The sequence below is a fragment of the Polyodon spathula genome, chromosome 23, assembly GCF_017654505.1.
Source record: "Polyodon spathula isolate WHYD16114869_AA chromosome 23, ASM1765450v1, whole genome shotgun sequence".
NCBI classification, from domain to species: domain Eukaryota; kingdom Metazoa; phylum Chordata; class Actinopteri; order Acipenseriformes; family Polyodontidae; genus Polyodon; species Polyodon spathula.
This window is the reverse complement of record NC_054556.1, coordinates 13,146,020-13,171,040: the sequence shown is the minus strand read 5'-3', so window position 1 is coordinate 13,171,040 and position 25,021 is coordinate 13,146,020. Positions and strand designations below refer to the sequence as shown.

The window sequence follows — 25,021 nt, the reverse complement described above, 5'->3', positions numbered from 1 at the left end:
AGCCTTGATACATTTGTGGGTGAGCAGGTGTTAGTCTGGGATTCAGTATGTAAAGAATTTAAATAGCATACAGCATTTATAAACAACAGGAAACAGGATCTGTCTGCAGCGGTGTGTGCGATGTGGTACAGTGGAAATAGGGTTTTGAGTCATCTGAACAAGCAGCGCGAAAGAACAGGAAGTAAATCAGGTCATAAAGCCGCACTGAGGGCAAAGCCAACTGCAACTTCCTTCCTGGATATCATATCCCAGACTCTCGTTCCACACATAGAAATATACACATAAATATGTCAGCCTGTGAAAACAATTCATATAAATGCTGTTATTTTTCATGCTGTAAGGTGATTTTTACACCAGTTTTAATACATTACTTTCCCATCCTTCCACAACTACAGTAGTTTTCACTGTTAGGACCCCATTATCTTTGGGTTCATTGTGAATAATTAAATATGCCCCTCATCAGCTTGGGGTTAAGATTAGGGTGAAGTGGATGACATTGTAATTATCCACTTTGAACTCCCAGCCAGCAACATTTGAAATACTTTTTTTTTGAAGAATAACTTTTCAGTAGCCCAACTGTATCCAGTGATATGGCCGTTTTGGAGTCTAGAGTCTCTTCTGCGAGGTACTTGCTTTCAGCCATATGACGACTTGGTTAGCATCATAGCCTTTTAACTGAAGTCTTGGCTGGGGGACAAGTCACTTATAGAAGCGATTTGTGGCACTCAATATCAAGCCACTGATTCCACCAATGAGAAGGCAGGACTGAGAATGACACATCCTCTGAGGAAAGGCATCAAGATTAGCAGGGAAACTGTCCGGAGTCCTGTCAGATTGACTACTAAGCCTGCAGTGTTAAGCATTAGAGCCATTTTATTTATGTGTTCTGAATTAACTCTGACAGGGGCTGCAATATGGTGAGCTCCAACATAGGCTGGTTAAACCTGTAGCCCTGTGCACTAACCACTGCTCTCTATGCTGTATGTGAAATATAGAACACATGATTGAAGATAATGTTGCTCTGCATAGAGGCTGAACTTTCTCACACTTGAGCAACAGTGTTTAACCACTTAAAAAAACAGCTTGTGGTTTTCTAGCTGCACTGAGTAGAACTAGTGCTTCATCTGGAAGTTGTATAAGAAAAGTACATGCATAACACTGTTAATGATGTGATGCATATTATGAATTGTGCAACTTTTCTCAGAAACTTCATTAATTAAAAGAGAGCATGCTTAATGCAGCGTGCTTTACCATGCTCACTAAATCAGATGCTAGCAGGATGTGTTGGCTCAAGCACCGAATCTACATCAGCTCACAGGTAAGGCACTGAAGTGCAACAGCTCCTGTACCCATTACCACAATAAATCTGCACAATGATCTGGCGTTTCCCCATGGTTAACATTTAACATAGTTAACCAGTTGCCATGTTACTTTACCTCTGGGCTTTCCTATGCTTTACTACACTTTGCAATGCTTTTACTATTATAAACTTTTTTTTTTTAAGGGACCCCATACACTTTAGTAAAATCTCATCAAAAGCTTAATTCTCTAGTGTCACATATGCCCAAAAGTTAAAAAATATATATTTGATTGATCTCAGAATTTTGCCAAGTTGGCTCTTAAAGGATCCAAGTGATTCCCTCTCAACAACATGACTTGGCATCCCGTTCCATACTCTCACCACTCTGTGTGAAGAAGCGTCTCCTTCCCTCTGTCTACATCTAATGCATATCCAAATGTGTCCTCTGCTCCTGCTTTCTTTACTGCACTTGAAGTATTAGTTTGGGTAAAATGTCAGCTCCTTTTAAAATTGTAATGCATTTAATCTCTGGCTACCTGAGTGAAACGTCAGAACAATAAGATTTTAAGGAACTACCTTTTCTCCAACACAAGAAGAACAAACAGTAAAAGGCATCTAAAAAAAACTATATTATTATATATCTATATGACTATATAGATATATATATATTATATATATATATATATATATATATATATATATATCTATGTTGTTGGTTTAAAACACAACTTATTTGTGTAAAAAGGTGACACAGTTCAGTAATTTTCACAGCACGATAAACAGACATTTGCTCTAATTATTTTAAATGGCTCATTTGATTTGTTGTTAAGGACAAACTGAATTATTGCACCTTTCATGTATAAACAGGACCACATCTGTTGCTGGATAAGCTATTTTCATGAGGACAGCACAATACAGCCCAGCACACATTTGGTGTTATCAATTAAACAAGGCTACAGAAAGCATCCACTGTAAGGTCTGTTTACTGAGGCAATGGCCGCAGTTAATAATGAACTTCTTCTGAGAATGTGCAAACATGGAGGCAGATGGATTCATATCCATTTCCACTGCAACTAATATAACATTTTTTTTTTTTTTTTTATTCTGTTAAAGCAAAAGAAAGTGAGTGGTGAGTGTATGGAATATGTCACATTTCCAATGCTGAAATCAACAGGATCATTTAAGGTACAATGTTCTGAAATTAATTAAATTAGTTTTAGTAATAACAATGTTTTCTATGGTTAACAATATAAATTCAATCCTTATACCAATAAAAAAACAGTTAACCCAGCAACTGGGAGCTACTGTATGGGCTTTTGAGGTGGGTTTGCAATAAAATATTCTGCAGAGGGTTACAAACTACTGTTACAACAATGGAATAGTGGGCATTCACTGATTAAATCTGTGTTCTGATGACAATGTAAAATGGGACTCCAGCTACCCACATGCTCTGTACAGTGCACTTATTGTCCAAAGAGATTATGTTGTAACTGTGCCAAGTGTTTGTGGTAGGGGGGGCATGTCAGTTTCAACATCAATTCTAAACCAGCTTTCATGATAAATAAGGTCTTGTTTAAAGTAAGCATAACTAAAGCAGGAAGTGCAGTGAAAATCAAAACAGATCAAACTGAATGGAATGGAACAAGGGATCCCAACGATTCAGCAGCAGCAGCGGTTTCATCATTGTGTTTCTTGAATATGTCCTTTAGTCTTTACCATGACCAGAACATTAGCTTGAAAGTAGAAATACTACCCGAGCAATATCTGCCATCGATATGCCAGTTAAAAAGTTAGAAGTTCAGTTACAGTAACATGACAATGCGTTTCTTGTAGAGAACTCATTTGCACAATTGGCTTACTTCTGATCTCTGTTCTGCATGCATACAAATCACACTGAGCCTGTTTTAAAGCACAGCTGCTAACCACATTTTGTTGTCACAAACCAAAGCATTAAATATATACAGTACAGAGTTACTAAAACGGTGCTTAACTGAGTATTAAAACCTGCCTCTCTTTAATACAATCAGAGTTTACATGATCGTGAAAGGTGGGGATGAATGGCAGTGTTCCAGTTTCCACTGGGTATAAAGTGAAAGACAAGAACTAATCGGGTTTTATGGAGGTGCAACATGAATGCATGGACCAGGGTGCATGCAAGGGTGGTGACAGCTCTATAAGTCTGACAGCACTAAAGGTATCTCTAAACCTGAGTTAAATGATAAAAAAAATAAATAAACCACCCAGTTTTCCCATGAAATGTAAAATGGGTTCTGGGTGTATGCAGCGTTCCCTAATCAAGCAAAGCAAAACACAGACATGCAAGTTTAAAAAAAGAAACAATAACATTGTTGCTTTACAGTGACCTATGCCACACCAAAAGCACAAATTATTATAAATTTTGCCCCAAACTAAGATGAATGCAATAATCTATACATTATTTGCATTAATATTTTATAGCCTAACGGGTTACCGGTATTATATTTTAAGCTTGTTAACAAAAGTAGTAAAAGGTATAATTGTATAATTTGTTTTAACTTTTAGTTTTTTTGCTTTGTTAAATCAAGGTAATATTGATAATAGATATTTTACAGTCTATTCAATTAACTAAGATTTACAGATACACACAACATCTGGCAATTCATTAGGTAGATAAACAGTAACACCTATTTCTTACGATTGCCACATACCCTTGAAGAAGAGACGTTTGGTGTCTTGAAAGCTAGTGTTTGTTTATCACAGTAGCTCTTCAAATCTATTACTACTGTTTTAATTAAATAACACATCTTTATTCATCTTATGTAGCTACAGAATCCCTGCAATGTATGTCTTTATGCCAGCAGTCAACTTTGCAAAAACCTTGGCTTTTATTAATATAATATTAGGCTTGGGATTGATGGGAGTTGGCCGGCCTTGACAAAGCAATGCAACCCTATTTCAACATTCGGTGGAAGCTCTGGATCAAACAGGTAGCTCAGCACGCTTTCGTTTTGTTAAAATGAAGACACGAAAGGCAGATCAAACTAAATAAAATGATTTAATGACATAAATTAAAAAGAATAATGTTGGGATTAAATACATGCTGTTAGAGTATTGCATGTAAACGAGGTAAGGCTCAAGTCATGAACTAAACCATTTTTTTTTTTTTTAATGAATGCACATCATCTGTCATGAACACACTCAAAGCATGTCAGAAAGATGCAACTTTTGAGAAAATATGCCTAGTCCTACCTCCCTTCTACTGTGTTTATTCATTAGACTATTTATTCAAGTAAACCCACCTAACCCCTGGGTTAAAGCAATTTTTTATAAGACTTGTTTCCCAACCTAGTCTGACCTAAACAGTCTAGGTATTTTTATAGATTCAGTCATCTGTGTAGAAATACTGCATAATAAATACCAACTGAGGGATACCAACATACTTGGTTAATCCCTGCAAATGTTGCTGAACTGGATCTAGAATACACACTTTAAATCGCTAGGTACACAACTATGCATTGCATCACAAGATTAACAATAGCTCACTGCTGCAAAAACATGCAAAACTGAGCCAGCAAACCAAAACCACAAACCAGATGCCTACAAATTACTGTCTTTACTACCTCAGTGTTTGTTTTATATATATATATATATATATATATATATATATATATATATATATATATATATAAAACACCATATGGACTTTTAATGCAGCAAGGATTACAACCTTTAACTTCTGGTACCAAACCTAGTTTACTCAATTGATCTTTTCACTAAACCCAACAACAGAACAAACCAGTTATCTTAAAATGAGCAGTTATTATTTGTTAAAATCAGCAATACTGAAAACATTAGTTTAAGATGGAATTTACATATATTAGCTGAAACAAAGGGTTGACATTCATTTTTTTTTTAAACAAGGTCAAATCTGAATTCCACTCGGAATTGTTTTAAATTCTACCAATAATTAAATTAGGCAAGGATCTGATTTTAGAAAAAAAAAAAAAACTAAAATGAACATACTTCATTCAGGCACAATTTGGCAATCAAGAATACATCCGGCTTGCTATTTGTAATGTAAACACAAACGTTTTCTGCTGTGCAGCTGTCACTTGAGAGAGAGAGGCAGCAGGTACAGTTAATTACAATCACATTAGGACAAGAAAACCACAGTGCCTGCGAGGCTTGTACAGTTAAACCACCTGCCATAATCATAAAGAAACCTGCCAACAAGACTGGACCAGTGTGTCTGGAAATGAACAAAGACAGGGATGAAAAGAGGGAGAGGGAGTAAGTATCTACTTCCCCTTTGTATTAAGAGACTGACACACGCACACGCACACACACACACACACACACACACACACACACACACACACACACACAGACCCACCTTAGAAAACTGCCTCCTCAGACTGAAGCGCTGTACCATTGTCACTTTTATTATCTTTCAGACAAAGCAACAGCAGTGTTAACCCTTGATAGACAGGACCCTGTCAGACAGTCAGTCAGTCTCAGTGCTGCTACATGATGTTAATGAAAAGCAACTGCCCCAGCTCTCTGTGTTATCTTCTGATTTTCACATGCATGTTAACACTTCCTGCAAGTCCGCTGTGATGTTTGGTTGGGGAGGGGGATCTGTGCTGACTAGGTCTACCACCCCTCCTCCTCTTGGTGCTTTTAGCTTTCAGAGGCTGCTGGAGCTACAGCCACCTGACCCTCTCTCTGTATCTGTGTGTGTGAGAGAGAGAGAGAGAGAGAGAGAGAGAGAGAGAGAGAGAGAGAGAGAGAGAGAGAGACTCCTTTTTCTTTTCAGAGCACAAGGGTGGGGCATCAAAACAGGCAAGAGATAAGAACCTCAATTGAACTCTGAATAAACATACACACCTCCAATCAAATCTGGTAAAGACTACACCAGAAAAAAAAAAACATGATTAAAGTTATAATGCCAGTCTGACACTGTACTCAAAATTAGCCCGAAGAGAAGAATATTGTATTAAATTAAATTGGTTGACATATTTTAACAATACATCATTCTTCATTCTCTAGTACTGATTTTAGGTACACATTTTCATGAGTGTAATTATAATGTGAGCAATGTTTCCAGAATCGATATGTTTAAAACTATTACAAGACAATTGAATAAATAGTGACTGACAATCACCACAATACTGGTATGAAGTGGGACAAAAAGCCAATTTTAACAGTGTAAAACTAGCACGAAAGTGCAGCTGCAGATGCACGAAGAAGCACTTAAATGATGGTTCTTATTAGATTTATATTGTTAAAATATTTGTATTCCATGCTGTAAACTGTAATTGCAATAGGGCCATAAATGTTTATACGCAACCTAAAAACACTGTCATAAATGAATAAAGTAAATCTATAAGCACTTCATTTTATTACCCTATAGCTACTTTAAAGCTATTTTTAAAATCTACACTCTAATGCACTGGAGGCTAAGATCTGTCCTCTAAATTGCTGCAGGAAGAACGATTTAAAATAAATAAAATACAAGTGCTCTGGCTTTTTTGTTCTGTACCAGAATGTACCGATCATGGACTGTTGTTGCTGGGTTACCTGTTTGACAATGTGGGCAACAGTCCTTACACTATCAGTGCATTAAGCAGCCATTTTGAAACTGACTTTAAACTTGTAAGTGTAAAAAGTTGTCAGTTAACAATGAAAATAAAAATTACAGGTCCGTTATTTAAACAGTTGTAGCAACACATGGGGATGTGCAAGGCTATATTTATCAGAACTATTTACTTCTTAATATTGGACATTTCAAATTGGGAGAGAAACGGGGTAAAATCAATCAGCGACTACTAAATTTACAAAAAAAAAAAAAAAAGTACAAAGTACAATCAACGAATTGACAGTAGTTGCCTCTATCAGAATAATAAATCTTATCTTATTAATAAGAACAATCTGGCTGATAACACTATGTAACACAATTTTTGTTCCTGGGTAGTAAGTGTTATTTCCTAATTACTTATGCCTCAAAAGTATAGAAAATAGCTATTATTCCCCATAAACTTTGCTTTTGTGACCAGGGCAGTGATATTTCAAAATATCACTATTTCCAATGGGAAAACGGGCAAATGTGTGTCTTTTCATTCACATAAAGTCAGAAAAAAACAACATATGAATCCAAATTAACATGTATTTATACTAAAGTAATACAAAAATGACTACAAAAGATTTAGAAGTGAGTAGTTTTTCTAGATTTACGATTATACTGTAAATACAGTATAATTGTAAATCTCGAAAAACTACTCACTTCTAAAAATTAATACAAGCGCAAGACAGGAGTTTAACTGTCATATCCCTGACAAACACAGAATATACAGTCAGCAGGTCCCTGTGGCAGTGAGGGCTGCAGTGGTGACGTCAGACCAGGGAAATGAAACAATAACAAAAAATGTACGGGGTAAACAGAGGCGCAAGGGTGCTCAGCTTTTTATTAATTAATAAAAATAAAAAAAAACAGTTTGAGCAACACACAAAATAAAGGGCACACTGGCCAAAGTAAAATAACAAACACAATAATAATTCTCAACAACGAGTACCTGTGTTTGCTGGCTGGTAGCATTTGCTCTCGCTCTTAACTTTAATTACCCATTAATTAGCCTTAATTACCCATTAAACAATTAACTTAAGGCTCTAGCCACATTCCCATGAGCTACTTAGGATGGGGATTCAACCTTATCCAGGCCAACCACATTCTGGCTTTGCCGGTCTCAAACAACGACGGACGGTTTTGTCCGCCCGCACACAAACACATAATAATAATAATAATAATAATAATAATAATAAATAATAATAATAATAATAATAATAATACACCACCACCACAAATTAATACATACATAAAGTACTATGCACAAGGGGAGTGCACCACATCACAGTCCCCTAGAAAGCAGCTATTTACAACTTTAATCAAGAACGTACCCTGACATGTTTAGTACCTAAAGAAAGAATATTTCTTCTGGGGAACATAACAGAGACAAGATATACAACACATACCTGTAGCACGAGTTACATACTTTTAAAAGGTTTCCCTGCTTGACTATTATGAATGTGTCTAAATTCCGGAAGATGGTGCACAACACCAACTATCATAACCAAACCAGTATAAAAACTCCGGTAAACTTCTACTTTGACCCTGACTCGTGAAGAAAACAACGAAAGGCTGCATTGCTCGCCAAGACCCCTGACCTTGACAGTCCTAGAATACACTTTCATGGGCCTAGTCACCTTCAGCACTGTTTACATGAATGTTTATGACTGATTTGTATCATCCGAAAACCAAAAAGTCAAATGACCGCATATGATGGCCATCTTTGGATACAAAGCAAAGGAGGCCATCAGATTTTCCCGCTGGAGATAACAACACCGAAAAAATAAAGTTTAAAATGCTAATCCCCACCCCTCATGTCAGTATTTCACAGTGGAATAAAAAAAAAAAAGAAGTGATACTTTACAATGTGATATTTTGTAATGCGATACTTTGTACTGTGATATTTTGTAACTATTTTAAGGTGCCCTGGATAAGGGTGTCTGCTAAGAAATAAATAATAATTTACATGCAAATAGACCAGGACAAAGCCACCAGGTAGGGTTGCTCAGAATGTGAGTAAAGTGTCTTAGTTCATGTGTAACGATACCTGAAGCCAGAGGAATTCCAACACAGTGTACTCTGTGGTATAGGCCAGTATACCTGCTGCAGAGTTGTGCCACCACATGAACCACATAAAAAACAGTATATGAATAAAAAATATACAAATATAAGAAACTGTAACATTTGTGAAAATATCTTGCTTGCAAACATTTAATGTTTTATAGTACTGCAAGACCAGAGTCTAACAGTAGTGGAAATCATACAACACTGTTAGTTTGTGCTGTGTATAATCTCCAAAATGCTTTCAAATAAAAATAAACTGTTGTCTTTTAAACTGTAAACAGGTGAGTTTTGAGTGGCCGATGCAGAAGTAACGTCTTAAGGTAGGGTTTAAAAAAAAATCCCTCTTGTTACAATTCTTCGATCTATTGATGTTGAAGTTTAAAAGTTTTAAATTGAGATAAGGCAAAACATACATGATGATAATTGGCCAATTAAAAGCCGACAATTCCCTTTTAATCGAAAACACTCTGCAGAACCTAATGATATCATTTAAGAGCGTCAACATGTTCAAATTAAATGTCGGTTCGTTTTTTTTGTTTTGTTTTTTATGAAGACGTTACACACTATTGCTATGCTTGTGTGTTTATAATCTGGATCTGCATTTGCCACTCACCTGAAACTCACCTGTTTACAGATTAAAAATCGACAATTTGTTTTTAATTGAAAGCGCTTTGGAGATTGTACACAGCACAAACTAATTGTGTGGTTTCAAAGTTTAACCGGCTTTCAATTGAAATGTGATGGTTCAGTGAAAATTACACGGAACTGCTGTATATATACATATTGTTCGATTTGTGGCACAATTGGTAAGTCAAGTGATAGGGTGTAGTCATTAGTAATATAACTTTATTATACAGTACATGGCAACGTTAGTTTTTTTTTTGTTTGTTAGTTTTTTTAATAGTTACTCAAGGAAAAGAGCATATACATTTTAATGGAGAACAGCTGTTCACCAAGAATAACGTCACTACCTGAAAAACAATGAATACTAGCAAAAAAAAAAAATCTAAATATACAATAATAATAATAACAATAATAATAATAATGTGAGAAGCAGTTTTCAGGATCTCTCAACCTGTTAAACCTGATATCATAGCCCCACTATATTTGTATAGCATTTAGTGATGTTAATGAGAGGTACAGTTAATCACCCCTGTGGGGAAAAAAGGTATGGGGGAATAAAAATAGTATATTATCATCACAACAACCTATTTAAGTATACCTAAAAAATCTGATTCTTAAACATCTCAAAAACATACCCTTAAATTGGTGGGAGAATCAGATGTGTAAGCAATAAGTCACGACAGGGTGTTGGCAAGGCATGAGGCCGCAGCCCCTGGAAGTGAGGTTATTCTAGCACAACCAACACCCTGGAGTGTCTTGCTGCACTTATAAAATGGGTTACTAGTTTTTAGAAATAAAAGATAAAAGATCCCAAATATATTACTACGCTAAGAAAAATTGTTCCAATAAATGTAATAATTCCAATGAATTTAATAGAAAAAAACGAATTATTTTAAATAATAAATTCAAATCAATTAAATACATTATCAGAATGTTTTCAGTATTTGTCTCATGAAGTTGAACTGTTGGGCAGATTGTCCAGTAGGTGGCACTGTTTGGCGAGTAGGGGAGTTTGTTTCTACCTTTTTGTTTACGAACTGAGGACGGTACTCCAGAGAGGATGTAACTCCATGTCTTTCTCAGCTGGTGCCCAACAGCTTCTTAAACTACCTCATAAAATGGGTTGGGAGATATCTGCATCCTGAGTACCGATGACTTAAGTTTGTTTGGGATACAGCAGAGTGATGCCGTGCTTGTCTTTTTGATGTCGCGTGTAAGTTTTCAGTAGAAATGAAGATGCTGTTTGCTCTTTTAAAGTGGGTATCTGAAATAAGGTTTATAAAGATCGTCCCACTGGAAAATTTTTAAAAGTGATTCAGGCCAGCTCGCAAGCTTGTGTAGCTGTAAATGAATACTGCGTGCCAGCTGATGTTATCACTTCAGCAAAGAAACTTCTTAAAACTGTGTTTATTTCAGTCTTAGGTGCAGTTTTCCAGTACATATTATTGTTTGTTTGTGCTGAGCAATCATTAAAAACTGACACAGCCCGAGCGCTTACTTTTTTAGTATTTCAGCAGTACTGAGAGAGAGGTGTCTTGTAGTACTCACGGTTTCATTTCTTTCCTGACCTTTCTTATTTTATTTATTTATTATTTTTAATTATTGCTGTCGGCTCCATTATCGAACTGTTGCGGTCTAAATCCTCCAGGAAAGTGTGGACATTGGAGTCGCCAAACAAATTAAAACTTACATGGAGGAAGTGTAAACGTTCTTAAACGTTCGGTGCAATAATATTTGTTTGTGACTTGTTTTTACCCGTTTGATGTATTGTTATAATTCAATGGCTTGGAATGCCTATCAACCAATCACGACACAGACATCTCCTAACCCATTTTATAAAATGTAATATATAATTACTCACAGTAATGTAACATAATTACTCATAGTAATGTAATATATAATTACTCACTGTAGCACAATATATAATTACTCGCAGTAATGTAATATATAACTACTAAATACTCACAGTAGTGTAATGTATAATTTGGTTTCAGGTACCCCTACCCCACCTGGGAAAAACCATGCAACCCTAAATTTCTTTGCCCTTCCACTTTTATCCTCTGCTTAGAAATGTCAGCCCTATGAAGGCTCTGTGCACAGTCAGTGTTTTCGCAGTCGCTCGTCACTCTCGACAATTACGAATATTTTTGGACCGTGACAAAGAATGCATCAGTTCAGTAGTCACTAGAGAAGACTGCTTCTCTTTGTATGGTAGTTTGCTTCATTTAAAAGAATCATTAAATCGTCTGTTTGTAGTTTAAACTCAATTACATAACATGACACAGAGATGGATAAACTATGATTTTAAGATTTACTAGAAGTAGATTGGTGTCCTCTGGGATATTTGCTATAGTTACATACCTTCGATACCACCTGCTGCATTACATAACACAGCTTAGCACAAGTTATACCCTGAATAGCTGGTGCTAAAGAATGATCTTAACAAGCATCGATAGTTCACGAGATAATGTAAGACTGGATGTAAAAAGTAAGCCATACTGTATAGACATACATAGCAGGCAATAAAAAAACAGTCCAGTCAACGACCATACGGGGCGCACAAACTTCTGTTGAACCGTTTTCATTTGTCAGCCCTGTGTTGTAGGTTAGAATCCTGCTGTCACTTACTTGATCTGCCTCATCGTAGGGCAGGTAGCAGTTGGTCACCTCAGCCACTGCAGAGCTGCAGGGGGTGTCTGTAGTGGAGGATGAGCGGGGGCGACCACAAAGTGTCGATTCCTGGGAGAAGCGCCTGTGGATCTGCGGGCTCCCCTTCGGTGGCTCGCTCGTGGTCTTGCTGCTCCGCCGACTCTGCAGGCTGGTCCCTCGCTTCATCGTGGGAGCCCCTTGGATCTGCTGCTGCATGCGGTTCAGAGCTGTAGGATGGGCGGAAGTTTAAGGGACAGCCTCAGCTTCAGGAAGGGGACTGGGGCTCTTGAATGACTCAGGCTCTGATACTTTATTTGAACATTTCACAGCCAGAATAATAATTGTGATCTGCAGTAATGATTTGGCCAGAGATTAAAACAACGTGGCAGTGAAAAGGTTCTCCATACAGCAAAACCCCCAAAAATCACATGAAGTCAATATTGAAGCCATATTACAATGTTACAGAACCCGCATGCTGCGTTTACAAGAAATACATTACTTAAACTCCATATGGCAGCATTTTATTTCAACACATTACCAATTGTTTTGCAATTTTTTTATTCATTCTTCTAAAAGTTGCAGGGAGTTCTGTAACATTTAAAGTCAGAGATCAATGCCAAGGTCACCAACACATTTTATATGCAGTGCAGAATGAAGTGACTACATTACATTTTCTCTTAGACACATGGCGCTGTAAAATGACTGTCACAAAAAAAAAAATCTTACACAATACCCAATTTAGAACTTGACCAAGTGAATCACAGAATACAGTTATGTGACAAGTATAAGTTCTTCCACATCCAAAACATTCATGAGCAAAATATGGCAGGCTAATAAATAGCACTTTTCTAGTGGAAATTGTGCTTTTTGTTGGTGGGTTCTGAAAATGTTGCCAGGTATACTCAGATTATTATGCACTCAATAACATTGGGTCACAAACATAACCTTATTTATGAAAGGTATCAATATTAAAAGGGTACATCAGCACTACATGAAAGATAAAACATAAACTATCCCACCTTGCTGTTCCAAATGCATTTGGTCATTGTATAATAATCCCAATGCGCCCAAACATCTGCATAATGCCACACTGCTATGTCCAAAATCACTGTTCTCGAGCATCTGTTCTGAGCCAAAAAACATGACTTCTGCATGTATCCTCACATGTGCTCTGAACGTACCGGCGCATGCCCAGTGAAGCATTGTGTAAGCTATATTACCTCTGTGTGGAAACACACTAGTCTGTGTGACAAACATGGTCCGTCTAATTTATGAGGAAGGAACTTGTACCTGCTTTCGTTTTTCACGCTGTACATGTTTCCTTTGTACGTTGTATTTTGATGTACTATTATGATTAATGCTGTATTCAATAAAAACAAAACATACAAACAAAAAAAGTCTGTTCTGTGTAAGTGGTTGCGGGGAAAAGAAAACCAAGACTGAGTTGTTCTCATTTCCAACTAATGAAGGGACCTACATACAATTATACCAGCACTGTGTTATTTCAATATCTGCCTCTAAAGTCTTAGCTATCGCTCCAGCTGATTCAGAATGGAAACTAGCAAATGAGATTCAGAAACTATGTATTTCCTTTAGGAATGAGGTCTTTGAGGATGATCCGACCTAAAAAAAATAAATATTGCACTTTTTCCTTTCCCAGCAACCATAATAATACATATTCAGTATGAAAGATGTCTACTACACAAAACGAAAGCAGGTGCAAGTTCCTTCCTCATAGAAAATTAGACAGACCATGTTTGTCACACAACTAGTGTGTTTCCACACAGAGGTAATATAGCTTATACAATGCTTCACTGGGCATACACCAGTACGTTTCAGAGCACATGTGATGGACATGCGGAAGTCATTTTTTTTTGGCTCTGAAGAGATGCATACAGATTATTATACAATGACCAAATACATTTGGAACAAAGGTGGGATAGTTTACGTTTTAATTTTCAGATAGTGCTGATGTACCCTTTAATTATGTGAAAGTCTGAATCAGTTCAGAACAGTAATAAACAGTTGCATTTTAATACAGGCATCAGAAAGCTATTTCATCCCCTGATCAAGCAGGGCAACATAATGAATATAATACATGACGTTGAAGAAGCAGCTCTAGGCATCAAGGTTCCAAGCCATAATCACTGCACTGGAGCGCTACAAGCCAAAATTAAAACAAGACCCTCTGTGCAGGCGATCTGGCAATGTGGGTCACGTCTGGCAGGTTAGCAAAGGTCTTGACTGTCTCTGTACGAAGTTTAATGACAGAATGCTGCAGTTACACCGCTAAGAAGGGACAGTAGGGGTGTCGAACATGCAAATGGAGCCTGCAAAGGATATGACTAGGATATGCTGAATTTAGTATTTTACAATGAAGCTTAATAGGAATGAATGCACTTAGGCAGCAAACTGGTTAGGTCTAAATAAAAATTTATAATAGTTCTACAGTCTGACAGTTAAATGGATAATTGTACATAAGATACTTACCATTGGCTCACCTCAGTCTAGCATGTCTGATTGTTCAAGGTTCACTGTCAAAACAAATGAAGAAAAAAAACATTAAAACAAAGGGTGTGTGTGTGTGTGTGTGTATATATATATATATATATATATATATATATATATATATATATATATATATATATATATATATATATATGGAAATGACTGTGTATGATATTTTCTCTTAATTTTACCCTCAAAAATAGGTTTCTGGCTAAGGACTGCCAAAAACAACACTACACTGAATATTGTATTAGTCTTGGCAATCACCACTCAGGGAAATCAGTTTTTGAGAAATGCTCCACCCAGTCGTTAACCACCGTTCGTAAAATCAATTCCAATTCCCATTCCTTTTACGACATAGGCTTTATTGAGCAAACATACTGTAGATACAACGTGTCACAACTTGCAGTTACACAATTCCAATGCAGATTGACAAATAAATTCAACTTGCTGTTACAACAAATCATCATTAGCTGTTCAAATTCTGTCAGGTTACACCTTTCTGGGTGGAAGATTTTCCCTGCGATACTCTCAACAGAGTCTCTCAACAGGTGCTGATGAAGCAAATGTTGCCAGGAACTTGCAGGCCAGCTGGGCAAGGGTACCTGTGTCTGTAATCCTTCCAGAAAGTGAGTGGCTTAAAGTCATCTGCAACAGTTGCCTGAGCAAGGTATTCTTGAACCTCATGGTGGAGAGCGGGGAGTCAGTGCTGAAACTTGGGCTAACTTCCTACTGCTCATGAATTCTGTGAGCTGCATTTGCTTTGCAGGTGGAAATGGAGATGGAGGTGACCACTCACTGGAGAGTAGAGGAGGCCTGGTAGCTGATGTTTTGCTGCTCAAGTCTCTTACACCAAGAACCTCTTCCTCAGTGTACCAGTCTAACTTGAAGCGAGGCACTAGGGTAGTGGGAAGTCTGAAGTTCTCCTGGGACTCAAAGTGCAAGCCTCTTCTCCACAGCAGCCTGCAGTGTGGCAACATTTTGATAGTTGTAGGTATTTCTAAGACGTAAGACCTCCCTCGAAGACAAATGATTACCATACTGGAGGTGACAACTCTCTCAGTGGCGTCTTCAAAGGGCTGCAGGATATTACATTGCTCAGTAGCTATCTTCATCTCATATGGTGTGAGCTTGCCTGGGAAGTCAAGCTGATGCAATACAGACACTGATAAATGGAGAAGGGAGCGTAGCTGTTCCAGCATGAGGCACAGGACAAGCATCAGAGAGGACTCCAGGACCTCTGTGGCAGTGGTGGACTTCCTAACATGTGAAATGAAGTTGGCTCCTGAAGCACATCCTTAACCGCATCCTTCACCACATTGGCTGCATTGTCAGTGACCACCCTCTTGCAAGCAACCACAATACTGTGCATGGTTAGGGCTGTAATTCTTTCACGGTAAAAATCTGCTTATTTCACAATTTAAAAATAGATATTTCAAAATATTTCAGGATTAAACCATGAAAAAAAATACAGCCTTATGCATGGTATAATCCAAGATGTACAGGCTAGATATCACAATGAAGGAATGCATATCCATACTACTCCAGATGGTGAGCCACACATCCTGGTCTTGCTGCAGAGTGCTGAGCGGAAAGTGTGCAGTTAAGATGTGTACGATGGGCAAGGTAGGAGGGCTTTGCAGTGGCCTTAAGCTCACGGAAGGCAGCATTATCCATAGAGAGATGTATGAGGTCACTTTGTGGTTACAGTAAAGAAGAAGGCAGGTGGCTGAGTGTGGTCAGATCATGAGAGTGGTGTGTTGATCAGCTCAACAGACAGAAGGATGCTTTGTCTAAAAATACACAAACACAATGGTCAATACAAATTACATACAAAAAACTTCTGGAAGCACACTCAATGATCTCTGTCTTATTCATTTGCTGCTCAATAATTAACACGATTGTCAGCTTATTCTCATGATTAACTTACCTTCATGTGCCTCTTCTGGCAGGATGACTTGTATTGCAGTTTGCCAGTTGCTAGTGTGGGCCAAAAAGTTGTCCATATCTGCCAGTTTTGTAGCCTTAGGAGTGGCTGGAATACTGCTTGTTTACAATATTGACTTGTGTCACAAAGCAAATCATAGGACATGTATGACCCCACCATCAACACTAACATCTTATACACTGCCAGCTAAATCAACTAAATCAGAGAAGTAATTATCCTCACTGTTTTCTTTTACTATGCTTTAATCAACACATCATTGATCACATTTGCAAATAGCAGTATATTGTTCAGATGAACTTCTCATAGTGGCAACACATTAGTTAAATTTAAGTCACTGTTAGCCAATTAAATTGGCTTCAAAATGAAAGCAGTTGAGCAATCACAATTATGTCTCTAAAATATTAATTCCCAGTTCTAACTCCAAGTCCTTCAAGGAATTAAAATTGGGAATTGATTTTTAAAAGGAATTGGAACTGAAAAAAAAGGAATTGAACCCAACCCTGATCACAACCAGTGTTTGATGGAAATGATGCATAACAAAAAGACATAACGTCATTAAATGAGACTCTAATATCAATGGGATGTACAGGCTACAGGGGAGTCTTAATTTATTTACTTATATATTTTATACTGCAGCTCTACCTTGTTTTGAGCAAATGATAGATAATGATAATAATAATAATAATAATAATAATAATAATAATAATAATAATAATAATAATAATAATTACTAGTATAACATATTGTATAACCGCCTTAAATACAAAAAAAGAAGTTAAATTGCTATCACTTTTTTTCAGCTTTCTGGGGTAGTATTATAGATAATGCCAAAGTTTAAACCATTTTGTGAAAGGAAGTGTTCGTTTTATAACTTGCATGATGTAATGTACACCATGGTATTAAGGTTACCACAGTATATACTTTTTGACAGTCATACCTTGGAAATGTTACACTGGCCCATCCCTAGTGCCGATATTGTCAAAGGTCATTGTGTCTCGTAGCTGACAAACACAGTAATGATCATGTGCACACATACAGGGTGTGGCACGTTCTGATGTTATCAGTCTGTTTGAGTTTCAGTCCTTGTAGGAGTCTGGGCGTTTTTTTTTTGTTAAACACTTCCTCAACCCATATTTTCTTCAGAAAAACAAAAGTAAAATAAAATGAACATTCTAAATGTTTGCCATTTATTTTCTTTAAAAGAACACAAGCATTTGTACGGCCTTTCTGCTGGAGATTACATGAGATTAACTGGATCTTGACTGCTGAAATCTCGTGAGATTCCTACTCTAGTTTACATGGGTTTTTACAGCTATTTTATCGGGAGAAAGCAATTGACCCTGCCCTTAAAGTCGTGCTGCCAAAAGGATATCCTTTTGCAGTTTCACGACGTATTTGCGTGACAACGTCACACAGTCATGACTGCAGAGTCGATTTTCACATGCATGTAAACCTAGCCACTGACGACTTCATTCCTTTAGGCTACTTTATGAAACTGATCAGAATTACAGTATTGAAGTATCTGCAATGTGCTGAGGTGCTTTGTGAGGTAATGCTGCTGACAACAAGGGTAGGTATAGTGAACATTATAGAACGAAGAGCAAGGGGAGAGGCACACCTGTCTTACAGCTGCTGCATATAACATTGGGCAGCTGAACCCAGGCAGAACACTTCATACATAAAATAAGCTACAATCTCTTGGGTTTACAAACAACATTTACAGTATTTTAAAAATGCAGTTTTTCAGTTTAAGTTGGAGTTGTGCAAGTATCTCGCTGTCTCAAATTCAAATCTATATTTCTTTGTATATGCTTGGGAATTCCACAGTCCTTCATAACCGATAGAAAAATACCATCACGTACAGTACAGTTGTTAATCAGTACACTGAATAAGAGAGAATTTCCCAAATAGAAATCATGAAAATACTGTGTATTTAAGTATAATATCCTGTAGCCATTTTTGACGGTTTGAAATTGTTGAAACTACAACTATTATGAACAAGTCTGTGTCAGTTTCACAACTGGCCTTTGAAGCACAGCTCAGTGTCCCTTTCTTTCAGTGAAACTGAACTAAGGTTTAAGAAGTAAAGCCTTTATGACATTGGGTTTATCATAGGATATAATGACTTGCAATCCCTAGAAAAGCACTGGAAGCTGGGCAGTCAATTCCATTGTCGTAGAATAATTGACTACAAACAGGGAAACAAATTAATACGGTATCTGCTTATTTATTTTTTAGATGCCGATTTCCTATATACAGTAAAGCATTAACAAGCAACAATAACACTTCCTGTAACTTGGCCTGCCTTTCTGTGTTGTTTCTGTATTAATAATTTATTTTTAAATGCAACGGCATACAATAACGAGTTGTACAGTACCCTATAAAGAAGCATGGTTTCCTGTGCATAAAAACAGGCTTGTGATGCTTAAGTGTTGCTTGGTTTTTGTGCATAGTTGTAACTTTTCTCGGCTCGAGCATTAGAAAGGTTTCAGGCTCCTTGTTCTGTGCAATTTCAGTACAGGAACTACAATTTCAAGCAAGGCCCTGGGTTGAAAGGTTTTCCTGGTCTGGGGAGCTCCCGATTGGTGCCCCTTAAAAGTGCTGTCCTTACAAAGCTACCACCAAATGTTCCTGTCAGGACACTACACTCTGATTGGTAATCATATTACTGTTAATAAAACAATCAATAAGTATCCTATACTGCAGCAATTACACATCTAAAGAAGTTCATCATTGGCAGTGAATAATTGTTTTTGTTACTTTAAAAAAAGTGAGGGGAGGTGCTGATTTCCTCAGTTGTCCTGACAGGAACATTTCGTGGTACCTTTGTAGGCACTACCTTAAAAGTCACCTGCCGCCACAGACCAATGCTCCAGTGTTAGACAGCTAGCAGGACCCAGAGCTGTGTACCATTACTGTACTGAATGCATCCCCTATCTTTCTGCTTTTAATAATAATAATAATAATAATAATAATAATAATAAGTATCCAAATATCCCCATGTTCTGATACTAATAATATGTGCTACAGAATATATAGACAATGTGTGCCTTTAAAAAAAACAGTTGGAACAAGATAATCTAGGTGTGATGTCCAGACAAAAGATCATACATACTGATAGGCAGCCTTCACATACTCAATAATTTGTGCTAAAGAATGTCTTTAGCAAGTTTCAACACAAATTCTCTTGGAATACACAAATCTAAAATAAAATATTACAATAATTGGATGGACAATCACCCTCCATATTCCACAAGTATATGATACATTATAAAACTTGTGTTGAAGAAAGTCCTTAGCAAGTTTTGTGACAATCTGAAAAGTGGTCATCTAGATACATGCAAAACTGTGGGGGATAATTAATAAAAATTTAATCCTGACAACATTAATAATGAAAACAACAACCCCATTGCCATTTGAAAAACAAGGCTTGGTTATTTTTAAACAAATGAAATTCTGGGCCAGAAAACTGTACAAATTGTTTACGCAAATGCTTTAGTTTACAACTTGTTTCTAAATGTTTGTGTTTTGTGTTTACTATGGAGATGCATTACATTATTAATCTAAAGCTTATTTTTATAATATTAAAAGCATTCTTTTACCATAATGTTATAATATTTTGCATGGATTTTTATCCCTTGGTGTAATGAAAAAAAAAAAAAGTCAGTAGACCTTGGAAGTAGACCTAGTGGTTCAGTTTCACAAGGGTTAAATACCAAAGATGAATGAAACAGGTTAATGAATAGGCAAATATTCAACCCCTTTAAGAGCATTGCACCCTTTTTGTAAGCAAATATGTTCTTTGCATTTACTAAACAAGTAGCCAATTGATCCCACAGCTTTGTATAGTTGGTTCTGAAAGGATCCCAATAATTCAACAGTGAAACATGGCTTGGTAACCCATTCTGTGTAAAAAAAGAACCATCTGACCAGAGTCCGTCTCCTCTCAATTTCCAAAGGTATACCAGGTCTCTGAGCTGCGTTGCAATCCTGCCTAACTAACTGTGCTGACTCATTTAAGTTGTTTAAAGACTTTTATTACTGTATTCCTTCCAATTTAGACACACTTTTTAAACCTGACTGGGAGAGATGAATTGTTGTTACAGGCATGATAATTTATCAATATACAATATGCTTTACCAATATATCTAATAGATGAGTTTGTAGAATTCCATTGCAAAAAATGAACTATTCCTTTGTATAAAGGGCTCATATGCATAACTGAGGTTGTATCTCTGTAAATAAATCTTTATTTGATGTTTTGTTTTGTTTTTTCTCAAACTGAGGGTGAATAATTCCTCTAGAGATTAAACAAATAGATCAATTTACTTGGATTATAATTTAGATTCTTTCTACAACAAAACAAAGAACACATACTTTTATCATAGTCTACTACTGACATTAAGATGCTGTTTTGAATGTGATGCTAAAGGACTTAAAAGTGTAGGTTGTAAATAATAAAATTATTTTTTATTAGACTTTTAAGTCCTTTAGCACCACATTCAAAACAGCATCTTAATGTCAGTAGTAGACTATGATAAATTTGGGACTACATGTAATAGTCCCAAATTGTATTTAACCCTATGAACCTCAAACAAGAATTTAAATTCCCAGATGCCACTGCCGCTCCTCCATGCTCCATATGTCCACTTCCCAGTAACCAAGCGCTGCAAAATGTGATGTTCTTTAAAAGGTGACTATACATACAAACGAATACATGAAATTCCAATATTTGGAGCAGCTGTGATCATACTGTATATTAGTCATACAGTTTGGTCTTGTAATAGACCCATAGTAGTTTGACACTAGCAGTGGAAGAGGGGCACATAGAATCTAAAAGCACATTGCTGCAAGTTTTGGAACGGCAGCTTCACTGATTGTACATGTGAAATACAGTGCAAAGACAGCACATTTTACATGGCTAGAAAAAAAAATTGAAATTACCGCAGTTCATTGTTACCGTTTCTCTTAAAAAAATAAATACATCAAATAAAACCCTTATCTAGTTTTAACGGTACAACCAGGGTTTTGCAAGAACTGACAGCAATTTTAAACACTTCAGCAAATACAAAACATCAATAACGTACGGTCATTCAATCCAAGAAATCAGTTCTATATAATGTAAAATAAACTATACAACTGCCTTGGAAGTCACTTATTTTAGAAAAAGATGGAAGCAATGTAGCATCACAGATCTGACCTACAACATCAGTTATCATTTGCATTCTCCCTTCAGGGTAATCATTCGTACTTTTTTTGCTTTCTCAAAAGCAGGTCATTTGGCATTTTTGTTGTTCTCTTTTAATCATTGTGCTTCTTGTTGCTTCTCCTGGAAATGTGAACTTGAAATCAATGATGTGATATTCTGCACATACCTCATTGGCCATCAGTGCAGCCTTGTTTGCATAGGTGAGAGAAAAGGGTGTACAAAATCCAGAAGAAATGCCCAGTCACTCCTTTTAATCCTAGTTTATAATCCTTTGGGCCTCTTTCACTTCGAAAGCCAGCAGTATTAAGTACAGGGGGTCAGTTTTCACTGCTAGTTTATGTAAACCCCTCCTCCTGCTGCTGCACCATAATACAACCTGTTGAATTGATAAAGAGGGGGAGAGGGGGAGAGAGAGAGAGAGAGAGAGAGAGAGAGAGAAAGAGAAAGAAAGAAGAAAGAAGAAAGAGAAAGAAAAACAAACAGTGTTACTGTACAATAGAATGGGAACTTCTGTTTGTACAAAGCACACAACTCGTTAATGGAGGCTGGTAGAAGGTTTTGTGAAAGCAGCGTTCAATACAAAATGTGCAAAGTACAGTGTACAAATCAAAAGAAGTGTCGTGTTGTCTGCCCAGTGCTGGTTTCTGATTTATTTAACGATATGATATGACTTTGATTGTCATTTGTACTGTCAAGGGTGAAGCGTCCATCAGTAGATGCTAGTACCGGTTCACATAAAAATGCTGCATTTTTTCATTATATATATATATATATAGACACACACACACACACACACACAGAGTACGTGATTGTTGCATAGCACTGTATTATTTTTTTTTTTTTTTTATTAATAACGCTTATTTTCTCTAAATGAAATTGACACTACTGGAGAATTGCCAGGACAGGACCACACAGAACAGAAATGAATGCAGACCTATAAAAAAAAATAGCATACACATAAAAATCTGGTTCTCACGTAACGACGTCTTTTTACGACGTGCACCATTAATAGTCCAGTTCATGATTTTAATACGCATGTAATAAGACTGATTTTAAAATCAAATGGTCATAATATATTTGAATGAAACTGTGACACAGGTTACGTACCCCGGTCTTGTGTGTGTGTGTGTGAGTGAATCTGTACAGTGTGTGTGTTGTTAAGCTTAAGACTAAACCCACACAGACATTACCGATAAAAACAACGCAAACACTTTATCAGAACACGAATAAACACATTACACAATTTGAGAAAGCACTTTCATGTCCGCATTCTAAAATTAAATATTGTTAGTTAATTTATATTTGACACTTACAGGAACAGTGACTGGCCTGCACTGGTGATGGTTCATTCCTCCATAAAATAACACTCCCACGATGACGTCTGGGGGCGCGTTCTGCGCCATGACGTAAAAGGAGGGGTAGCTGTTCCCGATCTGCTTGTCTGCAACTATGCTAACCATATGGTCGGTTTTGTTGTTGTGCGTAATGTTTGTGTTGAATTTTTAGCTACAGAAAAGTACTTGTAGTAAACGAGGGTAAAATGAGTTTACCCTCTTCTCATTTGGGGAGTATGCAGCATACCCACGTCTCACTTAAACTTAGAATAAAGAGTTTCCACAGATAAGCAAATCCTGGCTATACCAGAAGCTCAAGGCAATGCATACGCCAATTCATTCTATAAAGCGACTCTGCATTTAATTTTATGTAGATACTAACTTGGTTTGTGTTTTTCAGGAATAATAAAAGCTGATCAAACGCATGAAAAACACAAGCCAAGTTAGTAGGAACAACTGGGCCAACCTTGGTCCCAATCGGTTTTACAGTTCTGCCTATTTGCTTGTGCTGGCAGCACCAGTCTTACCAGTTCCAGCAGTGGCAGCACCAGTCTCAGTTGTAGCATCAGTGTCACCAGTTTCAGCTTTAACTTCAGTAGCAGTGAACCAAATGCATGTCTCAAAGTAGATATAAACCCATCTACTTATTCATATAAGTTCTATTCTTCTTGTCCTTTTAATAGCACATATTTCTAACAGTGTGAATAGAGTAATTTTAGGTTGGTGTTGTTTTTGCTGGGAGATTTGTTTAAAAAAATGTGTCATGAAATTTCAAACATCATCCAAGGTGGGTCACTGGGTAAAAAGAGTTAATGACTTATATTGCTTTGCAGTTTGCATTAATAGTCTCCAGGCTTCATGAACAGGATATGCAGGGGTTTTAATTTTTTTGATTTTTGCCTTTGTAAAAAATCTATTCCTAGCTACGCTCCTGGATATACATATGCATGGACAAAAGTGGCTGGGGTCTGCAAAAAAAAGGAGAAGGACATTTGTACCTTACTTTAATTACTTATTTCTGGTACTGTTATTTCCTTTTTTTCTGCATTTCATCCGAGAGTGTTGGGAACTATAAATTAAAAGTGGAATGGTGATTTTGTTTGAGTTACTTTTGCTGCGCCAACACCATGAAAGAAAATCACTGGCAGTTCTTGTGCTTCGCTGTAACTTGGCGTGAGGAACTATCGTGCCTCTCGATCCAAATGTAACTGGTCTACATGAACCTCGTTTAAAAGGAGTATTTATAAGTCTTATAGTTTAAGAAAAAACAAATTTACCAAGTTTTCCCTTATTCTGACCCATTGTCCTGCTGTTTGTATGCTGTTTGTATTGCAAAGTAAACACATACAGCCTCAGAACCTTGGAGGAGTGGACGGGTCCAACGCAAATTACTTCCACAGTAGAATTTTTTTTTAAAAATGTTTGTAAGGTAATTTCAGCTTTACTTCTAGCAATTGTTGCTAAGGGATTCAAAACAACCAGAATTCAACGTGGAAAAAGAAGCATGGCTTTTATTCTAATTCAATCCTGTGATTTAAAAAATAAATAAAAATGCACATAGTTTTAATATCGTGATGTTTAAAATGCCAATCTTGGAGCTGGAGAACATGACTGCAATTACTGTAGGGAATTACAAATATTTTTTATAAAGCTTTTAGATGCATGGCCCCGGGGGTAAATATTGGTATTAAAAACAAAAGTTTTGCTATTGTACAGATGCTTCTGCAGTAAGTTGCCATGATACTATATATATATATATATGTGTGTGTGTGTGTGTGTGTGT

At 36.8% G+C, this 25,021-nt stretch overlaps 1 protein-coding gene across 2 annotated transcripts in view; it reads right to left on the bottom strand.

The window, feature by feature from the left end:
- The window catches only part of LOC121298476 (transmembrane and coiled-coil domains protein 1-like), a 41,970-nt gene extending 18,701 nt beyond the window's left edge, over positions 1-23,269 (bottom strand). The window contains exons 1-4 of one of the 2 annotated variants that reach the window (XM_041225601.1): positions 23,218-23,269; positions 22,071-22,280; positions 14,730-14,773; positions 12,219-12,466 (exon numbers count right to left, since the gene is read on the bottom strand). In XM_041225601.1, the coding sequence (XP_041081535.1) occupies positions 12,219-12,455 (237 nt within the window). In that variant the 5' untranslated portion in view covers positions 12,456-12,466; positions 14,730-14,773; positions 22,071-22,280; positions 23,218-23,269. Of the gene's footprint in view, positions 1-5,672; positions 5,991-12,218; positions 12,467-14,729; positions 14,774-22,070; positions 22,281-23,217 lie in introns of those variants that run through there. The other variant, XM_041225603.1, reaches the window with a different exon arrangement.
- Between the last annotated feature and the right edge of the window lie 1,752 nt (positions 23,270-25,021).